Source organism: Sceloporus occidentalis, unplaced genomic scaffold (genome assembly GCF_023333645.1).
Source record: "Sceloporus occidentalis isolate IW3139 unplaced genomic scaffold, rSceOcc1.0.p SCAF_4, whole genome shotgun sequence".
Lineage (NCBI taxonomy): Eukaryota > Metazoa > Chordata > Lepidosauria > Squamata > Phrynosomatidae > Sceloporus > Sceloporus occidentalis.
In genome coordinates, this window is record NW_028316984.1 from 84,564,407 (window position 1) to 84,590,791 (window position 26,385).

Sequence of the window (26,385 nt, forward strand, 5' to 3'; positions counted from 1 at the left end):
AGTTGCTTTTAAAGGTTGGTATGTGTGTGTAAGTGTCTCTCCTTGCCTGCCCCTCATCCCCAGTGCAATGTAATAAAATTGTGGGGTGTTGTTTTTTTTTTTGATGTTTGAATGTACAATATAATAACATGAATAAGGCATAACAAATATGTTTTGTTACTCCTTACTCCTACTCCAGTAAAAACCTTCCTTTACTCCTCCTGCTACTCCCCAGCCCTGGACAAAACCAAGGAATAGTTAATGGTAACAGGAAGAAACTGAGATGGGTGAGGGAAGTAGCATAAGAAGAAGATATCATTCTGTAAGCCCTATGAAAGCTAAAAATGGTGGTGGGAGCGATATGTACAGAAGCCCTGCCTCCAACAGTTCAAACTTTTCCATAAACAAGCTTCATTTATATACCGCTTCATACCGCCTAAGCAGTGTCTAAGCGGTTTACAACTGTAAGCTAATTTGCCCCCAACAGTCTGGGTACTCATTTTAGTGACCTTGGAAGGATACAAGCCTGAGTCAAGCTTGAGTCCTTTTGCTGGTCTTGAACTCGCAACCTTATGGTTTTGAGTGAGTGGCTGCAATACAGGCATTTAACCACTGCACTACCAGGGCTCCATGTTGACCTGGAAGGTCTGAACAGAGTATCATGGCCACTGGCCCTGCTAACTAGATGTGCCTGAAAATTGTGGTCTACAAAAAGCAATTTTTTCAAGCTCTTGTTCTGAAGGAGGTTCTATGGCCAGTGCCGAGACAGCTGCGCACAGTGCTCAAACACCGCACCAGCGCCAGGAGAGGAAAGGGGGAAGTGCCAGTGGAAGCAGCACCTCAAAAGCCGGCCCGCTGGCTCCCCCAAAGATGCCCAGTGCTGAGACAGCTGCGTACAGTGCTTGAATCACCACGTCAGCGGCTATTGTAGTAGAAAAGGTGGTTATTGTAGCAGAAAGAAGTGGAGATAGGAACACCATTGAATATCCTGCTCATTGTAGGTTCCCAAAAACACCGGGCCATTGAACTCGACTGACATTGTCAACTGAACAGCAGGAAGTCTGACTGATAATGATTAATAGTCAGATTATTTGACTTCAACCATTTTAGAACAATTGGGTTAGTAACCTAAGGCCAAATGAGAATCATCAACTGGATCAGACGGAGACATGGAGTGCGGTGTTATCAATATGCTGATGACACCCTGATCTATCTCTCTATGTCTCCGACTGTTGTAGTGACTAAGGATGGCATCTCTCCTCTGGATGTCTGGCATATCAGCCGAAGCTGGTACCAAGCACTCCTGGCCATCGCATCCACTTGAGATGATAACTGTAGGGATGAGTCCAGGAGTCCTCCCAAACTGCGAACTTTGTCCTTTAGGGGAAGTGTGACCCCGTCCAGGACAGGTTGCTTTGTTTTTGTTTTTTAATATTGTTTTATTCTGTAAGTTCTAAATGCCCTGTGGAAATATTTTTATGATGTTCTCCCACAATTAATTTTAGTTCCAGGAGCGGAATGTTTGATTTTTTTAAAAAAAAGTATTTCTGAAGCAATAACTACAATTCAAGAAATGGCCACTTAGGAAAAACAAGACATTGGACATTGTTTTAGGTTTCCTTAACAAACTAAGAATCTAGTCTGGATGCAACCTATTTTGACAACTCCCACCAAGTGGTTGCACATGCAAGTTGTACAGCGAGAGTTCACCAAACTTTAAGCTTGAGAAGCAATAGCCTTTGATATACAAATATTGCACCGTCTACCATAATGACAAGGTTTGATAAGTGAGCAAGCACACAGTCAGATACTCGTGCTCTAGAAAATCTTAATTTGGCAGCCCCAGAACTCACTCTGAATGCTAGAACTCAGTGCCCTCTGAAGATATTCTGGGTGCTTTTCTCTCGCCAAAGAGCCACAGCTTTTACAGTATCCCGAAAACACAATCCCCGAAAACATCTAGACTAGATTACTGAAGTACAATTATAGGTTGGGGTGCCTTTCAAGACTGTTTGGAAACTAGAGGGCATGGAGTGCACTTCTACCACATTTTGCACCCACTATCCATTAGGCCAATTTATGCTCAGGAGCCCTTTTTTGAAACCCAAAACATAGTGAAAATGCTTCCTAGGGGCATTGCAGGAAAGCCGTGTTTTGTTTTTGCTTTGTTTTTTTGGCAAAGGGCTAATGTGGCCACCTAGCCATCCATAGTTGACCACCCTGATACAGACCAACAGGTATGGAAAATCCAGCCCTGAGACCCTGCTAAATTATTTTGGGAACCATTTCCCCTAAAATCCTTGTGTGTCCCAACTCCCCCCCCCCCAACTCCAAGGTTTCAGAAGGTAATTTTAGCATATTTTTGCTCCTTCCTGGGCCACTTTGGGCCCAGGAGAAGACTTTTTCCCAACAGGAAAGAACTCAACTTTCAGGTCACATCCTATTAAAATAGCCTGTAAGGGTTTTTTAAAAAATGTGCCCCAAGGGCATTAGGAAGAAAAAAACAAATTTTCAAAACCTTTTTTCAAGGGGTATGACTTTCCAAGGTCACCTGAGAGGAGGGGCAATACAACCTTGAATAATCCTTAGATCCAGATATCCACAATTAGTCCCCCAGTGCATAACACTGGAATGAGTGTATTTTGGAATTATATGAATCCCACAAGCTATTAAGAGCAAGTGGGTTGTCAAGAGTCAGGCAACAAACACTCCAGATATTCTTGGACTGCAGCTCCCATCATTCCTCATCACAAAATATACTAGATATAGTAGCTGGAAGCTATAGTCCAGAAACCTATTGAGAGCTGTAAAATTTCCACCTGAGAGACAAGATAGATTAGCCTACCTCTATTGTTGTGAATTCTCTGGATCTGTTCAAATGCCACACTTGATTTTTAAAGAAATAAAATTTAACTACTGGAGATGGGCTGCTCAGACTCACCACTGGTTGTCTTGCATGTGGTCTGCATTAGAGTCAGAACTCTGCAATTCTTCTCCACGGCTCAACACCAAGTACAGAAGAGAGAGGCCAAACTGCAGGGAGTGGGAGGAAAAAAAGTTTGCAATCCTATGGCCTCTTTTTTTCTAGTAAACAATGAATTCTAAGTTGAGTCTACCTTATTTTTAAGGACTAAGCAATTCCTATTTAGAATTAAGATGGCCTCTAATATAATAATGCTAAACCAACTAAATTAAATAATAAAAAGAAAGGGAAATATCCAACCAGCACTCTGTAGCGGATAAACTGTGCATTGACAAAAGAAATTAAAGCACACTGTCCTTTAAACCCCCACTGTAACACCTTTTATAACAAGAACAACCCTCCCCCCAATCAGAGCTTAATGGTACATTGGGTGAGACACAAATAAAAGCAATCACCTTGTTCTGTAGCACAACTGTGAGATGCTGGTTGGCAGATGGAGCTGCTGTTGTGTTCTGAGGTAGGTTCATTAGCTGCTGCAGGATGCCGGCCACAGTTCCCAGTGGAAGATGATAGAGAACCAGTGAGAAAGGCCTCAGTAAACAAGGTAGCACCTGAGGAAGGAGACATTTTTAAAGTCATACCAGACTAGAAGCATTCCATGTGGGGGCCCACAGCAAATCTAAACACCAGTTGGATATCTGGGCAGATATAAGATGGCACCATTTTTATTTAACTGAGGAACATAAAGGGATACTATTTTAGCAGAACAAATAATGAAGTGTGAAGTTAGGAATAGTACATTGTCTATGCAGAATGAAATGATAATACAACATCAGTGCTGACAATTGTATAGTTTTATCCTGATCAACGTCACCACTCTGTGACACAACAGATATTGGAAAAGAGCTCAAGGCGCCTAACACGTGTTAATATTTGCCAGCCATTTCATGGGTAGGGTGGTAGTCAAGAGGGAAGTATTCAGCACAAGGCCATATACAGTCTTTTGAATGGATATACTCAAATTTCTGGGCCACATCTTACAGTCAATAGTAAGGGATGGCAGGAGTTGTGGTCCAAAACATCTGGAGGACAAGAAAAACCAGAGGGAGAGTTAAGAGGAATGTAGAACTTTGAGGCCTAACCTAAAAGGGAAAGAGCATTTCAGAAAAGATAACTGGAGATATTTTTGACCTAAATGATCAGATCTTTAACCTGTAAAATCCACAGAAATGGAAGTAATGTGGATAATATAACATTTAATGGATACAACCTTAGGATGGCACAAGTGGTACAAAGACAAATTCTACAGATTCTTTTTATACCCAAGATCTATTTGGTTCCTTGGAATATATTTCAGTCTCAGTCTCATACACTACCTTCTCCGACTTACTTCTTCCCAACATTTGAAGACTGGTATGTAACATATTACAGAATGATTAGTCAAAATATGTAGTACATATTGCAAAATGTTTAGTATTGTTAGCAACAAAAAGAAAGCAAAAAAGAGAAAGAACAAAACTAAAACAAAACAGACTGGTAGCAAGAACCTCCCTGTCTGCTGCTCTGAGGTTACTCAAGAATATCAGTAGTTTTCTGTACTATATATAATATTCTTGTGGCTTTTAGGATGAAAAATTAAAGGAACATGCATTCTTGCTGTGGCTTTAGCCTTTCTCGACCCCCAGCATGGACCATCTACAACTAAATGCTATTTGTAAAATACTATGTCAGTAGCCAATGTTGGAAATGTGCAAATACAAAAGGTTCCTGGTTTCATGTATGGTGGGAATGTCCCAAGGTAAAGAACTATTGGAGTCAAATTCACGCATGTATAACTAAAAGTCTTGGGATAGATTTTGATTTAACCCCAGAAATTTATCTGTTAAACATGACTAATAGAATACCCTGGGAAACAGAGAAAAGACACTGGCGTAAAATCTTATACATGGTTTCAGCAGGAAGGTTATTACTGGCACAATATTGGAAAAACAATGAAACACCATCAATAGATGAGTGGCTACTGAAGATATATGACATGATGGAAATGGACAGATTAACTAGAATTACTCAGGGAATAGATGAGGAAGAAGTGGAAAGGGAATGGGAGTCACTAAAAAATTTCTGTGAAGACAGATGGAAAGATGTGTAAATCAATGTAAATCTAATAGTACTATTAAGCAATCGTAGTTAACATATAGAAAATAGGGCGTTATAAAATAAGTAAGCAAATGTTTAGACTGGAGTAATAGAAAAAATGTAAAGTGTTATAAGGGAACTCTAATATGGAGAGTAACAAACACATAGGCAAATGTTGTACTATAGGAAGTTTATTTGTTATCAAGATCTTTGAAGATACAGGATCATCATATGTAATAGTTCTGATTTGTGATGTTGGAAGCCTCTGTTTAGTTTGTGTTGATAATGTTGAATGATGTATATCTTCGTATTTTAAGCAATAAAATTTATTAAAAAACAAAAAAACAAACAAACAAAAAAAAAAACAAATAAAATACTATGTCAAGACATAATGCATACTGAGAAAGACCAGGAGCACTGAAGATGTTTACAGAACAATCCTATGCATGTTTATATAAAAGTGAGTCTCACTATGCTCATTGGGGCTTATTACATTTCTCAGGACTGCAGCCTATGTGAACTGACTTAATTCCTGACAACCAACTAATGACTGTGGAACATTACTTTCCCCTTTTTCTTTTATTAACAAGACATAACGTACCCCAGTAAATTCCTGACTTATCACTTAAGATGACCACTCTGTGACACAACCTGTCTCTCTAGATGTGCTTACCTCATCCTGAACATCCTTCTTGATTAGGAAGGGCAAGTTCCTGGCTGTTGCCATGAGTATGTCTGCTGCTTGCTCAGTAGACAAGAAGGACAAGATCCGGCCAACCAGACGCTTTCCTTTTCGTATACACATAACTTGCACAAAAGGGTCATCACTCAGCCTACTGGAAGACAACACACACACTTGTTAGAATGAACACTTCTCTACCACCCTGTAAGCAAATCATTCTGGGCAGAGGCCAACCCAGCAATATGGATAGCTGTATCTAATTAGAGAGGCAGAGAAAGCGAAGACCATCTTCCTGCATCTTGTCAAACTGAAAACAGGCTCATCTAGCCACTGGATTTCATCTGGAAGTTACTAGGCTGAGCCTAATTCAGTTTTCCCTGAAGGAGGAAGCTGATTCTAATGCCAAGAGGAAAAAAAAGAAAGTGAAGACCCTCAATAGGAAGGTATTTTTCCTATCTCTCATCATCTTTGTTTTCTCCACTTCCAGTAAGCCAGAGTTCTTCATGAGCACTGCTATGCTCACCATGTCACCATTACTTGTTTCCCAAGACTTGGCCCACAGATACCTCCTATGATGATTTGCCACCATTCAGTCAAAATCACACTGCTATGATAGCTCTTCCAGTCCAGGGAGGGGTGGGCTGGAGGGCTGTATGTGTACTGTGACACCACTATAATGGCCATGGCTCCATGCTATGGAATCCTGTGATCTGTAGTTTGTTGTGGCACTAGAGCTTGCTAAATGTCTCATAGAATCATAAAATAATTGAGCTGGAAGAGACCACAAGGGCCATCCAGTCCAACCCTCTGCCATGCAGGAACTTTCAATCAAAGCATCCAGACAGATGGCCATCCAGCCTCTGTTTAAAGACCTCCAAGGAAGGAGATTCCACTACACTCCAAGGGAGTGTGTTCCACTGTCGGACAGCCCTTATTGCCAGGAAGTTCCTCCTAATGTTGAGGCAGAATTTCTTTTTCTTTAGCTTGCATCCACTGGTCCAGGTCCTAGTCTCTGGAGCAGCAGAAAACAAGCTAGCTCCCTCCTCAATATGACATCCCTTCAAATATTCAAACAGGGCTATCATATCACCTCTTAGCCTTCTCTTTTCCAGGCTAAACACCCCCAGCTTCCTAAGATGTTCCTCATAGGACATGGTTTCCAGACCCCTTCACAGTTCCCAGAATCCTACAGCACTGAGCCATGGCAGCTAAAGTGTTGTTAACCTGGATTTTTTCTGCAGTATGGATGAAGCCCTAGTGGATTTAGGGTCTGTAGGCAGCCTGCAGGCCACATTTTCCTCCACCTTGTCCTATGGTACAAGGCTAGAGACAGCAAATTTGGTGGTGTGGACCCTGAAGGGGCAGATGTGATGGATGTGCGTGCAAGAATGACCAGAACAGTGCAAGCATCCCACAAGCCATATGTTTTCCACATCTAGTACAAGGAGTAAATTCTCAAGAAATAATGTGTTTTCTTCTCAGAGAGAAACTGGAATGGCTAAATTTTGCAGGAACTGTGTTTTCCTCCAAATTGTACAGGAATGTGCTTCCTACTGGGCAGACTCTTACCTTTCCTGGTTAGGCATTTTCCCCCTTAGATTGTCATACATGTCACAGATCTTTTGCTTCCTGTCCTCCATCAAGGCTAGCCTATCACCCTCCAGGCTTAAGAGGTAGCGCCTCTCATAGTCTTCTACATCCAGGAGGAGGGTGTATGTCTGGTTATCAAAAAGAAGTGGTTTAGACACATATATGGAAAATCCAGAGACAATTCTAGATAGGATTGTGTTTCTCATATCTTGAGGACACTGCTTAATTAGGAAATGGCACCTTAAACCTTTTTCTGCACTCATAGTTCTTAAGGAGCAGACTGCTGCTTTAACACAGACAAGCACTTTTGTCTGCCAAATCAGACCATTAATTTAAACCAACTTTATTTCAGAGGAAGCTGCACTGTAAGAAAAAGGTTATTTCAGAAAGTGAAATAATCATCAGTAAGCAATCAGAAGGGCACTTTGTTATTTCAGTGATAGACTCTCTCATCTAAATCTAAAGAGAGGGGTATGATTTCCTGCACTACAGAAGTGATTTAATCTAAGATGTTGCCATGACCAAGCAAAGGATTAGAACCTCCCTTTTTAAAATCATGCTAGATGTTAAAGCTTACCTTCTCAATCGTGAAGAGAGTCTGACGCCTTTTATCTCGAACTTGCTTCTCTTTTGTCTCCTAAGGAAGAGAATTAAAAAAAAAATACTAAGGAAACTTACTGCTTAGTTGAACAGAGCAGAGGTTTGTTCATTATAAGAAATTATTAAGATAACCATTGAGGAGCCAAGTCACTGTAGCACAGGAAACTTACATCTTCTTCACCTCGCGGCGTCATAACAGCATCAATCATTTTCCGGGGGTTATTCACACTAGAGACTGTGAGTTTCCCCAGTGAGCCTTCAAACTGCACTGAAAGGATGAAGAAAAAGCAATGCAGGTGGAATTGCATAAACCAATCAACCTACCTAAGTAGTTTATTTTCACAAGAGCTCTGATATTGTTTCTCCCTTGTTTTTCCTTCAGTTAAGATGTTCACCAATAAAGAGTGCCTTTATATTATTACCTTGGACAATAGTGCTAAATTTTGCCCACACAAATGGCTCACAAATATTCAGTCCCACTATTCCATGTTCTGCACATGCTTAGCTGCTTATGTTCCCTCCACTGTGATGAGGTCTAACTTACATATGTAGCAGAACAGCTGTGCTCTGAGGGAGGAAATGAACTATTTCATTTTAGACTGTAGCCAAGGGAAAAATAATTTCTTTTCCTATAGGGGATTGTGAACATGGGGGAATAAAGGGAAAATAGGCACAGCAAGGAGCCCACTTCTTCTTTCTGCCCAATGTGCTTTTGTACCTACAATATAGGGCAATTATTTGGTTTTCAATACTGGGTATAATTCAGTAGTGATATCTCAATCCCACACTAATCTGAGGTAGGCAAGTCCCCTCATGCAGGTGTAAATTTTACGTTCTCATCCTGCTGTATGAGTACAGCAGACCTTGGTTTTATAACAGGTACATACCTGGCTTATAGGCATGCTCTAACTTTGCAACTTGTGGGGTGATCAGCTTAGTGCGTTCTTTTTTAGGACCATCACCATGCATATCTTCAGCTGCAGACAACTTTTCTAGTTTCTGAAAATAGTTCTAAAACAGAGAAAGGTGGTTGGAGGCCCAGAACAGCAGCCTAGCACCCTGAACCAAAAAAGTAATCCACTGATCCCAACATGACAAAATGCAAAGAGCTGCTATTGGCTTTAAACAGAGTACAAGGACAAAAGGAATTCTTCAGGACTGCAGCTGTAGGAGAAAGAGTGCCCAACAGACCCAATCACTAGCGCTTGTGGTCTCTGGTTTGTCCTCTGGCATAACCAGAACATCAATACAGCCTTCCAAAGGCTACTGAAGTACCAACCTGATAGTAAAAGTCATCCAAGTATGGATCAGTGCTTTGCAGTTGCATCATCTGGATCTTGGATACCCAATCCTTTTCCCGCTGCAGCATGAGATTCGCATATGGATCCTTCCTGATCTGCTCCTGGTGGTTATTTCGATGATTCCCTCGGTCCCCAGCTGACCCATTTAAATTCCGATGCTGACTGAAAGGAATGTCCCACAATTCAGGAAAAGCAATACAGAACCACTGCATGCTGCATTCTTTTATGTAAGTACTGCATAGCAGTAGCTTTCAATTTGTAAGAAAACTCGTCACAGGCCAGTTTTGAGATGGATGGATTTTGGAACACAATTATGATTCAGCCTCCCATCCTTTTGTAGGTTGGTAAAATGAGTACTGAGTTTGTTGGGGGGCAACTGGCGAACACACTATAAACTACTTAGAGTGTTTAGCAATATAAAGTGGTATGGAAATGTAAGTGCTATTCTATGCAGTGTGACTTCAATATTCAGTATCTTGAGCATCTCGAGATCCTAAGAATCTGTGTTACTCAGTAAGACTAACCCTATGTTGAGCCCAGCATTTTGCAGAAACAGACATTCTCGACGATCTGACTGATGGGACATGTTGGCAGCAAGCCATTCCACATCTTTCCATGGAATGCCCCTGGGACATGTTGGCAGCAAGCCATTCCACATATCTTTCCATGGAATGCTCCTACATACGGAGTCTCAATTTTAATCTGCTATGGCTAACAGCTACTGAAAGATCTATGAAATGGTCTTAATCCACTTCTAAAAGCTATCTGCATCTCCATCCTGTGATAATGAATACTATGAATAAATACAGGGAAGTGTGTCCCTGCTGGTGCTCTTGGACCTCTCAGCGGTGTTCAATACCATCAATCATGATATTCTTCTGAAACACCTGAGGGGGTTGGGAATTGGAGGCACTGTGTTGCAGTGGTTCAGGTCCTACCTCTCAGACAGGTTCCAGACGGTGGTGCTTCAGAAAAGCTGCTCCTCAAAAAAGGAGCTGTTAGATGGTGTGCCACAAGGTGTCAGTCTATCCTCAGTGCTATTCAACAACTACATGAAACCGCTGGGAGAAATCATCCTCAGGTATGGGCCATAATGTTATCAGTATGCTGATGACAACGATATATACCTACGCCTTCAAAAACAGCTTCAGCTGAGGATAGTGTGTCTCCTTTGAATGAATGCTTGGAAGAGGTAATAGACTGGATGAAGAAAAACAAATTGAAACTGAATCCAGACAAGACACAGGTGCTTACTATCAAGGGTCCTAATCTAGGGCTGGAAGTGTATCATCCAGTTCTGGATAGGGTTCACTACCCATGAAAGACTATGTTCAAGTGTTCCTGGATCCACTCCTCTAATGTCAGCTCAGATAGACATGACAGTCAGGAGTGCTGTTTATCAGCTTTGGCTAATTTACAAACTGTGCCCCTTCCTAGAATTGGAGGACGTAAAGATGGTAGTGCATGCGCTGGTAACATCAAGGCTGGACTTCTGCAATGAACTCTGCCTTGGGCTACCTTTGTACCAAGTCCAGAAACTCCAACTGGTTTAGAATATGGCAGCAAGACTGATTGTGGGTACATCCAGGAGTTATCACATCACACTAATCTTAAAATCATTTAACTGGCTGCCAATTAGTTTCTGAGCAAAGTACAAAGTGTTGGTTATTACCTTTAAAGCCCCACATGTTTTGGGTCTAGGTTGCCTACAGGATCACCTTCTCTCGTACAATCCACCCTGTACACTCAGGTCATCTGAGAAATGTTTGCTCCAACTGGCTATGACTAGACTAGCAACAGTTCCCAGAGAACCTTTTCATCTGCTGCCCCAAGACTGTGGAATGACCTGTCAGAAGAGATATGAAGCTGAAAACACTGACAGCATTTTAAAACAACATTAAAGACATCCCTCTTCTGGGGGGTCTACCCAGCCAATTTTAAATCATGATTTTTAATCGGCATATTTTAATGAATGTATTATATCAATGCATTTAATGGTTTTATAGTATTGCATTTTAACTGCTGGTTTTGTGTGTTTTCTTTTTTAATTGCGTTTTGTATTTTAACATGTTGCACCTTGTCTTGAGCCTTGTGAAAAGGCAGGAAAAAAATATGATGATGTCCCCTAGTACACAGTTTTGTTATGACAGTCTCCCTGAATAGACATTCTTCAGAAGGGGGGTAGGGGAATGAGAGAAGCATGTGGTTATGCCCCATAGCCAAACACAGACTGATGATATCATCTGCTGAGACTCCACCAGAATCCAACTAGTCTGTGCCTGGCCACAATGCACAGACAGACACTTCTCTGGTCACCCCACCCCCCATGATGTTTTCCACCAGCCATGGAACAGCTGCTCAGAGGATCTATCAGAGCTAAACCGTGAGTCCTGTGTGTGTGTGTGTGGGGGGGGGGGGGTTCAACAGAACTCTTACAGTATGATGGGAAATGACAGATCTCAGACAATGTCTGGAAGCATGGCCTGCAAGTATAGAGTACAGTCTAGTACAGTCTTCATCCACCCATTTCACTTAAGCCGTTGTTTCTCTAAAATTTATTATTTATGCAGATGTACAAGCAAATATTTTGCAGCAGCATGGGATCTGCAGTTAACTCTAGGCATAGAATTATTTAGACTAAGTATGCTTAACGCTTAACAGTACCTCACTGCTTGCACTGTTTATGCTTTCTCTCCTTACAATAGAAGCATACAGATGCACCCAACACTCACCTCCTATTTTGCTGCTGCCTCTGGTGTAAGAGTCGTCGGTGCTGTGGGTGAAGGTGGGTAGTATCTGGCCTGAACATCTGCGGCTGAGGCCTAGGGAATAAAGTTCCTCTGTGAGAAGAGAGCAATGAAGGATTCTGAAACATAATTCAATTTAGCTGTCTCACTGGAAGAAATGTAGAGCAGGAAGGAGGGGAATACCTTAGGTTCTGCAAGTGAGCTCCAGGACATGGGGAGTGATGTTGTGATGATGGTGTAGGCGGTGCCCCAAAGAATGCACGGAAACCACTGGTTGGAGGAATCATCTGCCCTGCTCTGCCTTGGAGGAGTTTAGGGTTCATGGATGCAAGAGGGCTGCTAACAAGGCCAGAGACCCGTGCAAACTGGCTGGGAGACATCCTACCAGCCTGTAAAGAGGAAAAAGAAGAGAAAATACATCACCAATTCAAAAACTTTGTCCATTTGATAATGCAAAAAAGAGAGGACAGCAACACAGAGCACTGTTGATTGTTTCGGCACTCCCTAAATATTCCATATGAACTGAAAATTGAAACAAAAACAAAAGGAAGGTATCAAGGTGATGAATTTGTACAGAACTGAAAGGCCTGAATGATGCTGTGTACAACAGCAATAAGAATGAGAAAAGTAAAACAATTATCCAGATGTTTACCTGTGCTCCTCCTAGCAGCTGTGCTCTTTGAAGGTGGGTGAGAACAGGTGTAACGCTGGGAGGGAAGGGGTGGCCCAGGAGGGAGGAATTCTGGGAAGAGAAAATACATCAGTTTTAAAACTGAAACTGACCCAGTATAAACCTTCTAGGGTTCCACATTGAGATAAGACAAAAAATAACTTGTCTCTGAAACAGATGACATGGAAAGAGACAGGTAAAAGTCTAGGAGACTGGCAATATCCATGGCGCCCTCGTTACCATGGACATTGCAGCTGCACCACCTCCAAACAGGGCGGCTCTGGCGCTTTGCGGCGTTGCAGCAGCACCGCAAAAAGGAGCTGCTTCCAGGCGTTCTTTTTTTGCTCCGCAGCAGCGCTGCGCTATTTGGTTGCTGTGACGCTCCTGTGGAGCAAAGAGAGGCGCCGGGGAGGCACCTCTTTCTGGCGGTGTGTACTCCACCTATGATATGGGACAGGGACAGGGTGATGGTGATCATGTGAAGAAGAGGGAAAAAAATCAGTATAGCAGTAAACAGCAAGGCCACCCAACACAGAAGAACCATGCTAAAGGTCTCTTTGGAAGTATTTCACAAACTGTAAGGCTACTAAATTGATTAGAATGATAACATTAGATCATGAACACCTGGAAGCATTAAGTGTCAACTGCTGGACTTGCTACTCTTATTGTATAATTATTTTTGACAGAAATCACTTCACTGAGAACAACCTGAGAAGATATCTAACATAGATGTCACAAGAATTAAATGAAAACAACAATCTGAGTGTTTATATTTGTTTGTGACAGAAAAAAATATTAAAATAATACATTTAACAGTAAGTGATTAGACCAATAGCCAAAAAATACACAGTGATGCCCTTGGGGTCTTCTGCAGTTGACAGACTCTAAACTGTCCAAAGAACCCAATGCATTCAAGGCCAGAAGAGTTTTTTTGAAATATAGTGATATTGGAGAGACTCAAAGATTATCAGAAACAGCCTTCAAAAACCTTGCAAGAAACAAGTGAAATTAGGGGAGGGATGAAACAAGACAGATTTCAGAACACAAGCCGACCCACAGAAACTATATAGACAGAACTACCGTCACATTGCAGAGTTGGTTTGGAGACATCCTCTCACTGAAGGGACTTGGGTAACGTTGCTGAATTGGGACTCTGATGTGAACAGGCTTTGGACACAAGATCTGTGGGGGGTGGAAAAACCAGAATAATCACATTGGCTTTATCCAGTGTTCACTCTCATACACAAGCCTGTTTCTTCAAACTGGACAGGACTGAAAAAATCACATCAACCTTGCCAGCTGGCTAAAACCAGGATCCTTTCTGAAGCCAATGTGGGGTTAGAGTAAAACTAAGGAAGAGCAGGTGGATGTGCAGACTGCCATCCCACACTGTGCAATGGTAGCAATCCAAAGATTACTTCCTAGTGTCATCATTTTCAGTGCTTTCAAGAAAAAACCTCAATGACGAAGAAAAAAATAAACAAAACACAACAAAAAGAACAATACTGGTGTGTGGGTGGTGGTGATGTGGGACCCCTACTTCACTGAGCAGTCTGCAGCGGAGAAGTACATCCTTCCCAGGTCTTTATGTTGCCTTTCATGGTATAACCATTATCAAAAAAGCTATAAAAATGTGAAGTTTCTGGCATTAATTTTAATTCTGGTAGATAACACAGGTGAAAGACAACACTGAATCTCAGTGTAGCTAAAATGTCACAAGCTCAAAGAGAAGCCAGGTAGAAAGCATCCCAAAGAGATATGAGCAAAGAGAAGGCACATACAGAGGATTTAGTGGCAATCCATATTTTGGAGCACTGTAAAAGCTCTTTTTCAATCTGTTACACCTTAAAAGCAAACCCACCCACTCTTATTACAAGTGGATTAAGGAATACCTGCTGGTTAAAATTGGGCATGGTGGGCTGCTTAGGTGGGGTCCCAATAGGAACAGCCCTAACAGGAGGACTGCCAATGACTGGTGAGGATGACCGCCTAGGCAGCGCCCGCTCCGAAACATCCTGCTCCTCTTCCTGGGCCTGGGCAGGCCTATGGGGTAGGGCATATTCCAGCACCGACACAGAGGGCACCTCCTGTAAAGAAGGGGAAGTGACTTAAGCCGTTTCAGAAGAGAAAGAAGTGGAACATAGCTTAACGCTTCTCCATTCTCTAGGACATTTAACTGCCACACAGAAGTAGAGCTTACGAGTAAGATATGAAGAATGAGAATGCTTGATAAATACACTTGATGACTGTAAACAGCAAGTAGATACAGCTCTGCTTACTGGTGACTAACCTGCTAATAAAATCCCTTTGGTTCTTTGCCTAACAGGCCACACACTAGCTGTGCCACCAATTCTTATATATCTCAAGGAGAGAGAAAGGGATTCAAGGATATTTCTATCCAGTTTCCCACAGTTTTATAAGAATCTTTTGGTCTTTGTTTTGTTTGTTTAGATGAACAGATTTACCAGTAAGTGAGAACAGCAGACATGTGCTGTGCATCTACAAAGCTCTAGATCAGTGCTACTCAAACTGGTGGTCTGTGTTCATGAGCCACCAGCTGTTGGTCCATAGCAAGTTTCCAGGAATCAATGCTAATATAATACTAATGAAACACAAATATTATATTGGTCCCTGACATGTTGAGAGGGGGGAATATACTGGTTCACTACATCTGTTAGCTTGAAAATGACTGCTATTGGTGATTCTTTGTTTTAATGTTTTTTCCCATCCTGGTCATTAGCTTCTACTGCACTTAAATGCAAAGACCTCTAAATCTTAAAAAGAAGTTTCCAGGTAAACCTAATAAATGAGTACACTTGGTGAAACAGAGCACACCATACAGGGAAATTACTTTTCCCATTAGTGCTCTGGGGACAGCAGCATGTTAGAAAGAGCAGAATCCTAGCTGAAATCTGAAGCTTCACATGTTACTAGTTGTAGAAGTGTTCAGCTGGGTGCTTTAAAAAAGAAGCCAACAGCTCTCCCATTACTTCAGCCTACAAAATGCCTTTCCTCCAGGAATCTCTCTTATTCTCTCTCTAATCTTTGTATTTATTTTTATTATTTGTCTGTATTTATTTTTGGTGTTAACACATTTTTCTCTGGAATAACAATCCACAAGCAGAGGAAAGAACATCCTGGTTCTTTATAGTCAAACAGAAACTCTGAATGACTGATCTTTCTTTCAGGCAAATTCAAAGCACCACATTGAAAAGGAAACACCAAATCCTGAAAGCCAAGCCACCACCCTGGAATTCTAAGCCACCAGCCTACAGTCACCTACAGTGAAGATGTATTCCATATAGTACCTTGTACTAATGACAGGGATCTTATTTCTCAAACTACAATACCTTGTCCTTCATAACTGAGGTCATAGTCTCCTTAATGAAAGGTTTCTGCTCCTTTTACAAAATCTTCACATGCTCTCTCTTTCTCTTCTCCCCCTTTAGGAATTATTATTATTATTATTATTATTATTATTATTATTATTATTATTTTGGACAACAGCAGCCAGAATTCAAAATGTAACATGGCAGCCTTGGCGCCTGAGGAATCCTAAGAACTGCAATGCAAAATAGATAGCTTTCCTTCCAGGCTCTTCTTTATTCTCTTCCATGATCTGTTTATGGTGAAGAATTTCAGGGAGTACTAAATCAACACTGAAACACGACTGTAACAAGAAAAGGATGTTCAACTTCCTAGGAAATAGGAATTTTTCTGATGGAGTGGAAGGAAAGTAAACAGAGTACTACACCTGAGTGAGAAGAGGCCCTCTAATGCGTCTGAGAACTGAAGGCCCATCCCAGATGCTTGAATTGAGGCCACTTGACTGCTGGAAAGAAGATAAAATGGGGATGAAAATCACAGAAAGGAGTCTATAACCTATGACCAGATATTAGATTATTCCTTTTCTACCACTATCATTACTTGCTACACACCTGCACCAGGGGCTGGGTTTGCACAGCTTGCATGATGGCTGGGTCTTCCAGCTCATTGTCAATCACCATCTTGCTCAGCCTCTCAGCCAGATTCTCCTCATGGTCCCCCAACAGGTCCATTTCATCAGTGACTCCCTGGTCCACTTGATCTCCTGAGGATGCAGGCTTTTCTTCCAGCTCTGCCAGCCTTTCATGGGCTTCTTGCCAGTCATCGTCTACAAAGGAATGACAAAAAGAATTTCTGCCTAGCACTCTTGCCCTATCCCTTACTCCTTGTTTTGTGATAGCATCATCTGTCTATCCCTCAAAGGCAAAAGACAAAAATAGTAAAGAACAGCCCAGGCAGACTAAACAACAGTAGTGCAACTCCGGCCTTGGTCAAAAGATCTTCTGCAGGGAATAAATGAAAATGTTTCAGTACAACTATGGCTGTATGTGGAAAACAGAGTATCTAAAATTAGGCTTATGGTTGGAAAAAGCAGCACATCTGTGACACAAACTCACCAACTGCACCAGCTCCGAATGTGTCATCATTGAACTGGTCAATATCTTCATCTTCCTCAGCCAAATTATGAAATGCTTCATCATCTTCATCTAAAGGGCAGTCCTCAAGAGACTTAAAACAGAAGAAAACACAGCACTGATTTCAAAAACTGAATTCAAAAACTGAAAAGTTTTGACCATCTCTTATAGTATCCCAAAATAATATTCCACAAGTATGAGATTTAGAAAACTGTTAATAAAAAACTCCAAAAATCATAATTACAGAAGGTGCAGCCAAACAATCACCCTCCCAATAAATATGCGGAATACCTTTGCCTTGTATCTCCCATTTAACCACCAATTATTTTGGACTATTTAGGGACAAAGACTATGGAAATACAACACCCCCACACAAGCCCACACTGTTTACAGCTTTGCTTCACAGGTGAAAGCTGCTTGTGTTATGAACTGGGATGGTGTACTTTTGGGCAAGAGCAAAGGCATACGGTTGAGATTTGTAGTCTCAAATGCTAAGATATAGGATCCCTAAGGGGAAAGCCTCTATCAAAATCCTGTTTTCTCAAGATCTTGCTTTCTCAGGTCAAGCTAGAAGTCCCATTCATCATTTTTAATTTCAGGTGAGAGCCACTATGGCATAGTAGTTTTGAGTGTTGGGTTATGACTCTGAAGAGCAGGGTTTAATTCCAGCTCACCCATAAAACCCTTTAACGACATGCTCTCAGCCTCAGGGGAAAGCAACGACAAATCTCCTCTGAACAAATTTTGCCAAGAAAACCTGTGACAGGTTCGCCTTAGGGTCACTATAAGTCAGGAATGACTTGAAGGGACAAAACAACAACACGTCCACAGAATCTTAACTCACTTCACCTCCTTCTTCCCATTCTGTAATACTGCTACCTAGGAATCTCTACATTCAAAGCACATGCTTGCCTGCTGAACTGTGGGTCTTCTTCACAAAAATGCAAATGCAAATCATTTCTGAAAACTTGACATAGGTATCTGAATATGTGGAGGTATCTGAATATGCATCTAGCAGAACAGCTGTAGCAGCCTGTTATACTATTTTCTTACCACCTGTATTCAGAAAAGTATGGAATATGTTGTGCTTTGCCATGCAAGGCTACCGCCCACAAATTACTAATTCTTCATCTGTTGTCAAATTTTAAGCAAATCAATTCTGACTAAGAGGTTCCAGAACTGAAGTACAGTTGTCCCTCCATATTCGCTAGGGTTAGGGGAACAAGACCCCCATGAATATGGAAAAACCGCAAATAACAAAAACACTGTTTTTACCTGAGAGGACACCTCTCTAGGAATCTCTGGGTCCTCCAGTGCAACTCTATGATCAACATCCGACAGACACTGACCATAAAACTGGGCTGGAGGAACTACAAATGGTCTTTCAGTGCAACTTTTAAAGTTGACCACAGAGTTGCACTGGAGGACCTCGACAGTCCTAGAGAGAACATATTAATGAAAGCCGTGAATAATCAAATCCGCAAATATCAAAGCCGCAAATATGGAGGGATGACTTATATATATCACTTCTTCCATAGGACATTGTCCTTCTTCCTTCCAGAAGAAACTCATCCTATGTAAATAATCACTTAAATAATTCACTTTGCTTTATGCTGACAATATGATATTGTTATCATACTCGCAAATAGGTATGCAGAGATGTTAAAAAGACTTAGTTTTTATTGTCAGAATAATTTTCTAACTATTAACAAATCTAAGTCAATCATAATGGTATTTGATAAACGAACGCAGAGACATAGATGACAATTAGAGGGCGAGCCAATAGATCAAGTAAAGAGCATCTCCCATATAGACAAAGAAAATGTGATTGCAACTCTAATGGGGAGAAATTGAAAGCAAAATCAAGGAACAAAAACTAGCCAAATGTCTGAAAATGTGTATTTCATATGGCTACCTTTTAAAGGTACAGACACTGTAATGAGTGTAAGGTATGAAAATCCAATATTAGAAAAAGAATAATCTGCATTCACCTGTCAGATGGTCATTTCCTGGGAAAAGGGGAGGGTTGGTCCACCCCTTTCTCTGTAGGCAAAAAAGAATAAGTATTTTGAGGTTGCCCAGTAGGCAGAGCAATTCTTCCACAAGGCCAGTTGTGTGGCAGCTAGATACCTCAGTGCTGAGAAGAAGGGAAAAGGATGGCACCTCATCACTGGACAACAGCTTCAACACGTTCCACACTCACTAATATGCTTCCCGCTTTGTCTAGAGACAGATGAGATACTGAACAGAAAAGCCTATCTGACAATAGGATAAAGGAAGCAGGAAGAATTAAAGAGATCGTCGTAACAGGTAAGTCACAGGTTGAGGCATAACTAACCCGTACTCTGTCCTTGCAAATTTATGTACAACCACCCATCCACTGATAGCCAGCACTATGTAAAGGGTGGGAGGATGTTCGTCCCTTCTTCTACAGGAAATGATAACCTCACAGGGGAGTAGAAACAGTTCTTTTCTTTGGGGAGAGGGAAGGAACATCCTAACTTTGTTAGCACTTGAGATGCATCACTGTTCCACTATTTGTTGAAGCACTTTTCTCCCAAAGTCAACCTCTGCCAAAGCAAAGGTGTTCAATTTGTAATGCTTGATATAGACAGAGACTTCCATGTAGCTGCCCTGCAGATCTCAGTCAGAAGCACTTTGGTTGCAAAGGCAGCTGATGCTACTGTGCTCATTGTAGAATGTGCTAGGATAGGTCCCCAGCAGCAGTACCCCCATAGATGTGTAGCAAGTGCTGATGCATGTCTGAATCCATCTGCTCAGTCTAGATGTGGAGACCTTTTTCCTCAAAGAGCACTGGCTATAGGAGGTGAGAATTTGAATGTCTTAAACTGCTTGTCCTCTTGAGATATTTCTTGATCTGTGGCACACGTCCAACATATGACAGATCATCTCTAGAAGTTGGGAAGGCCTGATACCTGTGGAACAATGAGTTTACCTACAGAATGAAGTTTGGATTGATCTGCTGATGCACAATTCCTTTCTTGAAGACAAGGTTCTCAACTCTGACATGACTGCTCTCAGTCCAAGAAGGTTTCTGGGTGAGATGCTAACAGGCTCAAAGATAGGAACTATGAGAGCCTCGAGGACAGTGTGGAGAGTCCAGGAAGAGAATCTGTGGATCTTTGGGGGAGTCAAAAGCACCAGCCCTTTAGCAAACCTTGCATACATATAGATGAGAAGATAGTCTCATATCCTTCAGTGTAGGATAGAGGTGATAGTAGCAACCTGTTTTTGATAGTATTGGGCCTGAGCCCTCTCTCCATACCTTCTTGCAGTAACTCCAGCAGAGTGACATAAACCACAAGGCAATCTAGCTTCTTCCATCTACACCATTGCCTGAATACTCAAAAGGAATACTTGTACATCCTGTTGGTGACGGAGATCTAGAAACCAAGATAGTCTTTGATACCCTATCAGAATGAGTATCTATTATTCTATAGCATGTATTTCTCAACAGCTATGCATGAAGCTGGAACCAATCCAGGTCTGATCAGAATAGTCGTCCCTCCTTTTTCGCAGGGGATCTGTTCCGGATCCCCTCGCGAAAACAGAGTTTTTCTTATATTCAAGCCCCACTGGCTTGAATATAGGCACAGGCGCATGCATCCCATTCATTCCCCCTCCATTTGCATAAGCGAGGGACACGAGTCTGAAGACCACAAGAACAGAGGGAGAACTGTACTCTGCCCTGAGAAAGTAGGTTGGGTCTCCTCTAGAGTGGGAAGCAATCCACTGCCAGACTATGTCAGAGTACCAAGGGCGTCTTGGCCAAGCCAAAGCCACTACAATCAGTGGGATGTTCTCAGTGTTTACACTTCTGAGAGGCCTGAAAAGAAAAGGCATTAGTGGGAAGGCATATAGTAGATCCATGGGCCAGTGAGAGGTTAGGGAGTCCAGACCTTCCACACTTTCTGACTAGTACCTTGACAGGAATCTGGGAACCTTGTGGTTGGCCATTGATACAAACAGGTCCATCTTTGGTCTCCCAAAGTGGTTTACTATCAATTGGAATACTTCCAGGTGTAGGCTCCACTCAGTCCAGATTGGTCCCGCTGAGCCAATCCACTTTGGAGCTGAGACCACCTTGGAGGTGTTCTACTTCAATAGACAGAAGGTGGGCTTCTGTCCAAAGGAAAGACTAATTTCCTTCATTCGAAGGCCCCCTTCACGGCTTATGTGAGCCTGGGTTGTAACTGAGTTCTAACAAGAATGGCCTTTCCTCTTACCAGGTGGTTGAATGCTAAGAGAGCCAATCCGACTGCTCTGACTTCCAGTCAGTTGATTTTGTGTCTGATTGTGTGCTTTCCCCTAAGTTCCCTGTGCCACAGAACTGTTCCTTATTGATCACTGCTGGTGAAGTACACCAACCCAGAAACCACAGGACTCAAGGGGGAACTCAGATCTTGAACGGACTTGTGGCATCAGTGGTGGCCTGGTGAGGTGGTAACAGCCACTGGACAGGAAGCAATCTATGCTCACTAACATTAGGCCCTGCAGGTGTGCCAGCTGGGTCAGGTCCATCTGGCTGGACCTCTTGATCAACACAATAGCTTTTCTGATACTCCATGTCCTTTCTAATTGGAGACCCAGTATTTGAACTTATCCTGATTAGGGTTCCCAAATGCTGGCTATCCTGAGAGGGGACCAACTGGCTTTTCTCATAGTTTACCAGAAAACCATGCCGATTTACTGAGTCTAGCACCCTCCAGACATCTGGATCCTTGTCCCTGATGAAAGGACTCTCCACATACTAACACGTCATCCAAATGAGGGTAGATGTTCATAGGATCTCTTTTCTATGCTGCCACCAATAACACTTTGGTGAATATCCTAGGTGCTGCAGTTAAGGGAAGGGAAGCGCTCTGTATTGAAAATGCTTTCTGGCATAACCAAAGCAAAAGAAGCTGCAGTCTGCTGGGTAAATTGTGATATGCAAATAAGTTATCTGCCAAATTGAGGGAAGCTAGAAAATTGCCTGGCAGAAATGGCTGACGGATGCTCTTCAATCTCTCCATTCTGAACTGTTGCTTCTTGTTCACCCTTCTCAGGTTCAGGACTGTTCTTACTTGGGAACCAGAAAGATAGTGGACTAGCATCTCCTGAAGTATTGCAAAAACAGCACTTCCTTCAATTGGCCCTTGTGGATAAGAATAAAACCAAATGATCTGAGATGTGGTGCTGGACAAGAATGCTGAGAATATCATGGGCAGCCAAAAAGATAAATGGGTCCTTGAACATATCAAGCCAGAAATCTCCCTGGAAGCTGATAATCCAACTCAACTGTCTTATTTTGGCCACATCATGAGACACGCATGCACACACACACATGCACACACTTCATTAGAACAAAAGAGATACTTCAGGCAGTCTGATATGACTGTACCCACAAAAACAAATTAGTTAACCATCACTGTAAAATGTAATAACTAGTACTGATTAGTGTGATTACTCTTAAGTATAGTAAGTATAGTAAGCTTTTTGGCTTTTATTTAAAAATATTAAACACATAAAGCAGAATAACAACAATAATTTAAAAACAAAAGCTATTTCTAAAGGCAGATGTAAGGATAAGTTGTCATCTATACATTGGCTATCATGGCTTCAAAGCTTTTTTTTAAAAAAAAAACTCACAAAGTGACAATACAGTATTTGACTGAGTAACTGACCAGCATGGCAACCCTAAACTATCTGCCAGCATGTTTTCATATCTCTGGGTTTAGTGTACTGTAACAACATTTTCTCTGGGCTCTGTAAAAGAAACAGCTGTGCTAGCAATGGAATCAGGCAGATGAGAACTAGCATTTCCTGATTTAAAGGGAACTCTGTCAGTTTCATTTGTGCCAATAAATGGAGGGCAATAAATTAATTCAATGGGCATTTAATCAATTCATCTTCTCCTTCACCTATCTAAAGCCTTAAGGCAAAGACTGGGGAACCTTTTGTTAGTTATCCCTTTTGTAGTCAAGAGACCACACATAAACTCACTTTAAGCAAGTTGGTAACATATCCTGGAGGGTCTTGTGAGTTTGTTGTATTCATGCCATAGGCACTATCCATATAGTGGGAAAAGGTAGATTGACACAAAAACTTCACAAGTAAGAATTTACTGCATAAACAAAACAAAACACTAACACAAAAAAAAACAGCCTCCTTGATTCTTGCAAAGCTGGAAGGCAAGTGATTAGTTATGAGTACTTAATCATATACCTAGTGGCTCTAAAAGCAATGAGCTTCTTTTCATTGTATTTATATCCATTTCACTCTTGTATTTCATATTAACCAGAAAAATTTAACACCAACCCATATGCCTTAATTTTATGCTCTCTGTCATTTATGTACATTACAATCTATAGTACACTAATAATATACAGACACAGGAATAAAATTTTTACTATTCTTACTACAAGCCAAAGAGCTACTTAAGACTCTGATATCTGAAGCACACTTAGGTGTTACATGACTTAATTCACAGTTTAGCTATTTCAGATATAGACTATGCCATAGAGAAGACTAAATCTGGAAAGCAAGATAAAGAAAAGGATTCAGATCACAGTCCCACAATGAGATCCAGTCCATTAAGTTGCTGGAAGAGAAGAAAGAGAAGAATCTTAACACAGCAGTAGGCAACTTGGTGGCCTCCAGATATTTTGGACTGTAACTCTCATAAACTCTACTCAGCTTGTTTAATGGTCAACAGCAGCGGAAGTAGGCAATCCCACTCATGGTTTCCTATGCCTGATTAGCATAGTAAATTAGCATCTTGTATTAGCAAACCCAAATTACAAAATAAAACTCACAACACAAACATTGCAAGTCACCACCTCAGCAGTACCCAATCTATCTATAAGTGGACACTATACTGTAGAAATCAAAGATATCGCCGTATTAGTCTGTAGAATCAGTGTGTGGAGAGATCTTGTAGCATCTTTGAGACTAACTGAAAGAAAGAAGACCAACTTAGGCCGGTTACAGATGGGCATTAAGTACGTACTAGGGTTAGGAACGTACACTTCCTGATGCCCCTAACCCTAATACGCGCAGAGTGCGTAGAAAATGGCAGCGCCCTATACACATGGGTGCCGCCATGACTACGTCACGACTGCGCCGCCTCCAAATGGGGTGGCGCGGAAGTGACGTAGTGGGGCCGCGCGAGGGCGCCTGGGGTGCCCTTTCCGCGGCCCCGGAAGGAGCTCCGTTTTGGAGCTCCTTCCAACTTTGTAAAGGCTTCCGCCTTTGTAAAGGCTGCGCCCAGCGACGCAGAGCTTCTCCTCCTCCCCACCGCCGCTGGGTGTCCTTGGGGCTTGAAGCCCCAAGGACACCCCTTTCCAGGCCGCGGGGAAGCAGCCTTTTGTCGCTTCCCCGCAGCCTGGAAAGCGGCGGATTGGGGCCTCAGAGGCTGCCGCTGTGGCAGCTGAGGCCCCAATCCAGCGGGGAAAGGGCCAGTTATAGGCCACCCCAAACAGGCAGTCTATAATGCGCCTTAGTTAGTCTCAAAGGTGCTACAAGATTATATACTGTACAGAATTCTCTCTGCTTCATGTTCACCATTATTTGAGGTTTTACTACTTGGAACCAATAAAGCTAACAAGCCTTAGCAGCACAGATCAAGCATCTATGAGAAGCCTGCCAGATACTAACAGCCGAACACCTAAAAGGTCAAAATAGGCCAATAATATTAATGTAATTGATCAATTACAGTGAGCCCTCCATATCCACGAATTTGTTTATCCACAGATTCAAGCATCCACAGTTTGAAAGTATTTAAAAAATATATGCATTCCAAAAAGCAAACCTTGATTTGGCTATTTTATATGAGGGGCATCAATCATATTGTTGCATTTAATGGGACTTGAGCATGCATGGATTTTGGTATCCACGGGGATAGGGTTGTCATTTCCCGGGTTTTCCCGGGACATTCACGGATTGGAGGGTCCAAAACCTGTCCTGCCCGGCTGGGCGTTCTTGACTCTCCAAACCCGGATTCCTGTTTTGTTCCAGGCAGGCACATTTTGTCAAGCTCCAGTTGGACTGTGAACTGACAAAATATGCCTGGAACAAGGCAGGAATGCTGGGCTCCTTCCCTCAGGTCAGGTGACGTGAGTCACGTCTCCTCCTCCTCCTCCAAGATGGCAGCTGGCTGTGGTGCTCGGTGGGAAGCGCTGTCAGCGGCTGGAGCCAGCCCTGGGCACCGAGCTGAAGATTCCGCATGAAGCCCTGGCAACTAAAGTGGCACCAAACAGTGCCTTCCTTCTCCCTCCTCCACACTGCAGAAAGAATCCTGGTAGCCTCTTCTTCCAAGTGGGGTGATGTTGTTCAGGTGACCGCCTGGGAGAGCAGTCAGGGAGGCCTCCTTCAGTCCAGCTGGGGAAAGGAAGCGGGGGGCCGAGGAAAAGGAAGGAAAGCCCATCTCTCATTAGCGCCTCTCCTCCACCACCTCAGCTGCCTTTCTGGGCCATGGTGGAGCAAGCCAATGATGTGCCACTCTTGTTTTGGGCCAAGGGCCTGGGACAGAGTCTCCCTCCCTGAGGTAGCCGAGGAGGATGGCTGGGGAGGGGGCTGCTGCTCAGACCCTGTATGGGTGAAAAGTGGAGGCTAAAAGGGGGAGCTGGCAGGCCCTGGACATAAGGTTGTCATAAATCAGAAACCAATTGAAGGCACACATAACAACAAGAGGCACAAAGAGTCATGGGCAGAGAAGGCTAAAGTAGCCCTTTGTCAAACTACAAATCCCCATAGGATGAACCCACAGCGGTGTGAAAGTGGACTATTTATCCAGGGCAGGTGCACTATTATTCCTTCTTCCCTCCCAAACTTCCATCTCCTGGGAGGGGTCTGAAAGGGATATTAATTCATAATGCAAGGGCACCAAGGTGTCCAGCCTGTAGACATTTCCGTTCTGACCCCTCAGAGATTTCACTCCCCCCCCTGAATTTTTTTTGGGGGGGATCTTCCTGGCATGGAAATGCTGCCTTCTTCTCCCTCCCTCCGTTTATAAAAGGAAAGAGCTGTCCGGGAACCCTCTCAGGACCACTTTTCCTCTCAGAGCTCTTCTTGGCTTTCTTTCAAATGGAGCAGCATCCCATCTCTTCCTTTGCCAAAGTGAGAGAGCGAGACCAAAGGTGGACAATTTTCTTCTCCCTGAAATGAATATTTTGTAGGTCCAAAAACACACACTGCAGAAATTATCCAGTTTGAAACCACTTTAACTGCCCTGGCTCAATACTAGGGAATCGTGGGAATTGTGATTTATTTTGGCATCAGAACTCTCTCTGATGG

At 42.4% G+C, this 26,385-nt stretch overlaps 1 protein-coding gene and 1 long non-coding RNA gene across 5 annotated transcripts in view; one reads left to right on the forward strand and one right to left on the reverse strand.

The window, feature by feature from the left end:
- Nucleotides 1-26,385, forward strand: part of LOC149314201 (uncharacterized) — a 303,565-nt gene that overhangs the window by 230,865 nt on the left and 46,315 nt on the right. The window lies entirely within an intron of this gene.
- The window catches only part of PATL1 (PAT1 homolog 1, processing body mRNA decay factor), a 32,278-nt gene that overhangs the window by 2,358 nt on the left and 3,535 nt on the right, over nucleotides 1-26,385 (reverse strand). Inside the window, exons 2-17 of one of the 2 annotated variants that reach the window (XM_089520654.1) lie at nucleotides 17,071-17,182; nucleotides 16,567-16,781; nucleotides 16,383-16,457; nucleotides 14,521-14,715; nucleotides 13,709-13,810; nucleotides 12,611-12,700; nucleotides 12,142-12,347; nucleotides 11,944-12,033; nucleotides 9,190-9,373; nucleotides 8,798-8,921; nucleotides 8,081-8,178; nucleotides 7,888-7,947; nucleotides 7,290-7,438; nucleotides 5,712-5,874; nucleotides 3,358-3,513; nucleotides 2,921-3,012 (exon numbers count right to left, since the gene is read on the reverse strand). In XM_089520654.1, the coding sequence (XP_089376780.1) occupies nucleotides 2,921-3,012; nucleotides 3,358-3,513; nucleotides 5,712-5,874; nucleotides 7,290-7,438; nucleotides 7,888-7,947; nucleotides 8,081-8,178; nucleotides 8,798-8,921; nucleotides 9,190-9,373; nucleotides 11,944-12,033; nucleotides 12,142-12,347; nucleotides 12,611-12,700; nucleotides 13,709-13,810; nucleotides 14,521-14,715; nucleotides 16,383-16,457; nucleotides 16,567-16,781; nucleotides 17,071-17,182 (2,111 nt within the window). Of the gene's footprint in view, nucleotides 1-2,920; nucleotides 3,013-3,357; nucleotides 3,514-5,711; nucleotides 5,875-7,289; nucleotides 7,439-7,887; nucleotides 7,948-8,080; nucleotides 8,179-8,797; nucleotides 8,922-9,189; nucleotides 9,374-11,943; nucleotides 12,034-12,141; nucleotides 12,348-12,610; nucleotides 12,701-13,708; nucleotides 13,811-14,520; nucleotides 14,716-16,382; nucleotides 16,461-16,566; nucleotides 16,782-17,070; nucleotides 17,183-26,385 lie in introns of both variants that reach the window. The other variant, XM_089520653.1, reaches the window with a different exon arrangement.